The sequence below is a fragment of the Temnothorax longispinosus genome, chromosome 1 (genome assembly GCF_030848805.1).
Source record: "Temnothorax longispinosus isolate EJ_2023e chromosome 1, Tlon_JGU_v1, whole genome shotgun sequence".
NCBI classification, from domain to species: domain Eukaryota; kingdom Metazoa; phylum Arthropoda; class Insecta; order Hymenoptera; family Formicidae; genus Temnothorax; species Temnothorax longispinosus.
In genome coordinates, this window is record NC_092358.1 from 28,227,994 (window position 1) to 28,231,562 (window position 3,569).

The 3,569-nt window shown below is 34.1% G+C and overlaps 1 protein-coding gene across 1 annotated transcript; it reads left to right on the forward strand.

The window, feature by feature from the left end:
* The first annotated feature begins 53 nt into the window (after positions 1-53).
* LOC139823066 (mitochondrial disaggregase) lies at positions 54-3,426 on the forward strand. Its single transcript, XM_071795355.1, has 10 exons — positions 54-630; positions 712-764; positions 1,034-1,223; positions 1,390-1,640; positions 1,767-1,857; positions 1,942-2,149; positions 2,276-2,408; positions 2,482-2,694; positions 2,763-3,060; positions 3,135-3,426. Exons 1-10 carry the CDS (start codon positions 276-278, stop codon positions 3,281-3,283), a joined length of 1,941 nt encoding a protein of 646 aa, XP_071651456.1. The 5' UTR covers positions 54-275; the 3' UTR covers positions 3,284-3,426.
* Positions 3,427-3,569: the final 143 nt, after the last annotated feature.

Sequence of the window (3,569 nt, forward strand, 5' to 3'; positions counted from 1 at the left end):
TGACTTTGTGCTGCAGTAATAGTAAACGACTGCCTGTAAAAATAGAAATCAATTCGCAGTAATACAAAAGAGAAAGAAAAGGTACCCAGGGTACCACGATTGTTGACGCTTGATGCTTGATGAGGCGTTTGGCCAGGGGCCTGTGGCGGCTTAATTGGCGTCATAAGTCATCAGCTTTTCAATTTCAAAGCGCGTCTCGATGATTTCGAGCAGTCTCGTTCGTCTCGGACGATCGACGCGTGATTGTAAATTCCGTGGAAAATCAACGGACCGACATGTCACGACTGTGTATTTCAAAATTATGCCCCCTGATAAAAAATACTGGAACGCCGAAGGCACTGTTGTATCGAATGCGTTTTAAAGGCGGTTTTGATCGCTCGAATGACACTACATGCTGGAACTGTCAAAGAGGTTATGCTCAGCGTTCCACGCTACTGATATCTCGACTCTATCCATCGTGTGGATTATTGGATAGAATTGTTTTTAATTTCCCTGCAATTTTGGCAACTACGAAAGATAAGTACAGTGACAATGGCGATAAATGTGGTAGAAGACGTTATAAGCATCTTGGAGTGCTCTTGGGCAGTCTTGGGCTTGTAGTGGCTTTTTGTGACACTTCACATTTTAAAGGTATGTACACACTGTGATTATGAGCATATATATATATAATGATTACACATGAATAAAGATAATTCTTAATGTTCTTTGCAGAGAAGAGATTGTTTCGTGCTGTTCAGTATGGTAATATATCAGAATTAAAAAGGGTAAGTTTTTCAATAATATATTCAGACTCTATCTGACATAGTCCTAGTCTTCTCCCAGATAGCAGAGTGGCGTCAAGTGGCGTAATAGTGCAGTGTGAAAGTGACGGATTGTTGTCGTTAGAGACGTCACTTTGACGGCATTATAACGTCATTTGACGCACTCTGCTATCTGGGCTAAGGAAAGTAATTCACAATTGTAATTTTACCACAACCTTTAATATAATATAAAAAAGAAATATATATATGTGACAACACACTGCATGTTTTAGTCTATAGCAGATGGTATTGATGTAAATACCAGACATCCATTGGGTTGGACAGCACTGCAAACTGCTGCTATAAATCAAAGAGAAGAAATTATAAAAATTCTGTTGGACAATGGCGCTGATGTAAATGCAGGAGATAACTTTGTTAATGTATATAGAACTGCCATGGAAAAGGGCTTACATTCTTTGGATGGTATTAATTTTTTTTTTATATATAAATATTGTCATTGATATTAAAAAGATGTAACAAACGCAAGGGGCATAATCTCTTATAGATATTAAAGAATATTAAATGTGAATCATTCGATAAAAAATACATTGATGACACTTAGTGATTGATTTTAATTTGGATATTTTAGTTCTTACAAAGAGGGAAGAGGAATTTTCTGATCGATTAAATAATCGAGCTACTTTCCAAGGATTTACAGCATTACACTATGCTGTGTTAGCCGATTCGAAAAGTTGTGTGAAAGCATTATTAGATGGAGGAGCGAATCCAACTATAGAAAATGAAGCGGGACATCGAGCGGTTGAATATGCTAAGGAAGGAGAAATCAAAGAGATGCTCGTCAAACATGCTATTAAATATGATGAAATAGCAAAAGAAAAGGTGGGTGTGTGTATATATATATATATGTACTAAAACTATTTTTCTTTACACAAATGTTTCATGTATAAAATTATGTAAAAACCAAATAGTTCACATATTATATATAAACAAAAATTTTCTGCTTAGGAAGCAGAGGAACGTCGTAGATTTCCGTTGGAACAACGTTTGAAGCAAAATATTGTGGGACAGGAGGGACCTATTTCCATTGTTGCTTCTAGTAAGTTGTAATTTTGCCATATATTTTTATCAAAAAATAATTTATCAAAAGATACGTTTGCAAATTATTATATTACTTAATTAGCTATCAGAAGGAAAGAAAATGGTTGGATAGATGAAGAGCATCCACTAGTATTTCTCTTCTTGGGTTCGTCAGGCATTGGCAAAACAGAATTAGCCAAGCAATTAGCTGCTTATATTCACAGGAATAAACCAGATAGTTTTATTCGATTGGATATGTCTGAATATCAAGGGAAACATGAAGTTGCAAAATTAATTGGAGCACCACCAGGGTATAATTTTTCTTTTATTTTTATTATTTTTATTTTAGTTTAGTCTATTTTTATATGTTTTAAATTGGTACATCGCATTTAAAATTGAATATAATAATGGCAATAAACTGTTAAACTTGTCTTTAGATACGTGGGACACGACGATGGTGGACAACTGACAAAACTTTTGAAAAAATGTCCTTCCGCTGTTGTATTATTTGATGAGGTTGACAAAGCTCATCCTGATGTTTTAACTGTTTTGCTACAGCTTTTCGATGAAGTAGCTATTTATCGTTTAAGTCATTTGTTTATGTTATACGGGATTCCTTAATAATGTGATATTTATTTTTAAGGGTAGATTAACTGACGGTAAAGGAAAAACAATCGAGTGTAAAAATGCTATTTTTATAATGACATCGAATTTAGGAAGCGAAGAAATTGCAGAACATGCAATGCAACTAAGAGCAGAAGCTGAAAGACTATTAAACCATAGATTAGTCAATACTGTCGACGAAGATCAAGAACCAGAACGTATTGAGATATCTCGTAATTTTAAGGATCAAGTGGTATGTAAAATGAAAATAAGAGATATTTTAGAGCATGTAGAAAATGATATAATAAAATCATCTTGCAGGTACGTCCAATACTGAAAGAACATTTTCGAAGAGATGAGTTTTTGGGAAGAATAAATGAAATTGTATATTTTTTACCATTTTCTCGGGCAGAATTGATAGAATTAGTCGCCAGAGAATTGAAAGCATGGGCTACACGTGCAAAAGAAAGACACATGATCGAATTAAAATGGGACAGAGAAGTTTTGTCGGTATTAACGGATGGGTATGATGTCCATTACGGTGCTCGTTCCATCAAGTATGAAGTGGAAAGACGTGTTGTTAACCAATTAGCAGCAGCTCATGAACGGGGGGAACTTGGTACCTACTTTTTTCTTTCTTTCTCTTCTAACTTAAATATCGCATAATTTTCTCTAACGAAAATTTGTTGACAGGTAAAGGATGCTGTGTATTGTTAAAAGCAAAGTGGCATGAAAGTGGAGCAAGCGTAACTCTTTCTGTTCAGCAGAAGGGCTCAAAAAAGTTTGTCGATATCGTAGAAACAGATAAATTAACGAAAAATATTAGTTCAAAATTCTTATAAATGTAGGATGTAGATTTTGCTTTAATAACTTATACAAAACACATTGTCACTTAGAAAAGATGGTTGTATGCAAAAGTCTGATGTTATTTGTTATGATACGATATACAAATGTACAAATCATAATAAAAAATGTGCTAAATTTACTTTATATGTTGTGCTATGCGATAAATACAACACCATGAAAATTTATTTTGATAAGTTTGCTAAATTTAACGTATACTTCGATATTGTTCTGCCAAAATTATAATATAAAAAAAACTTTTTCGTACAAGCTCAATGTACGCGC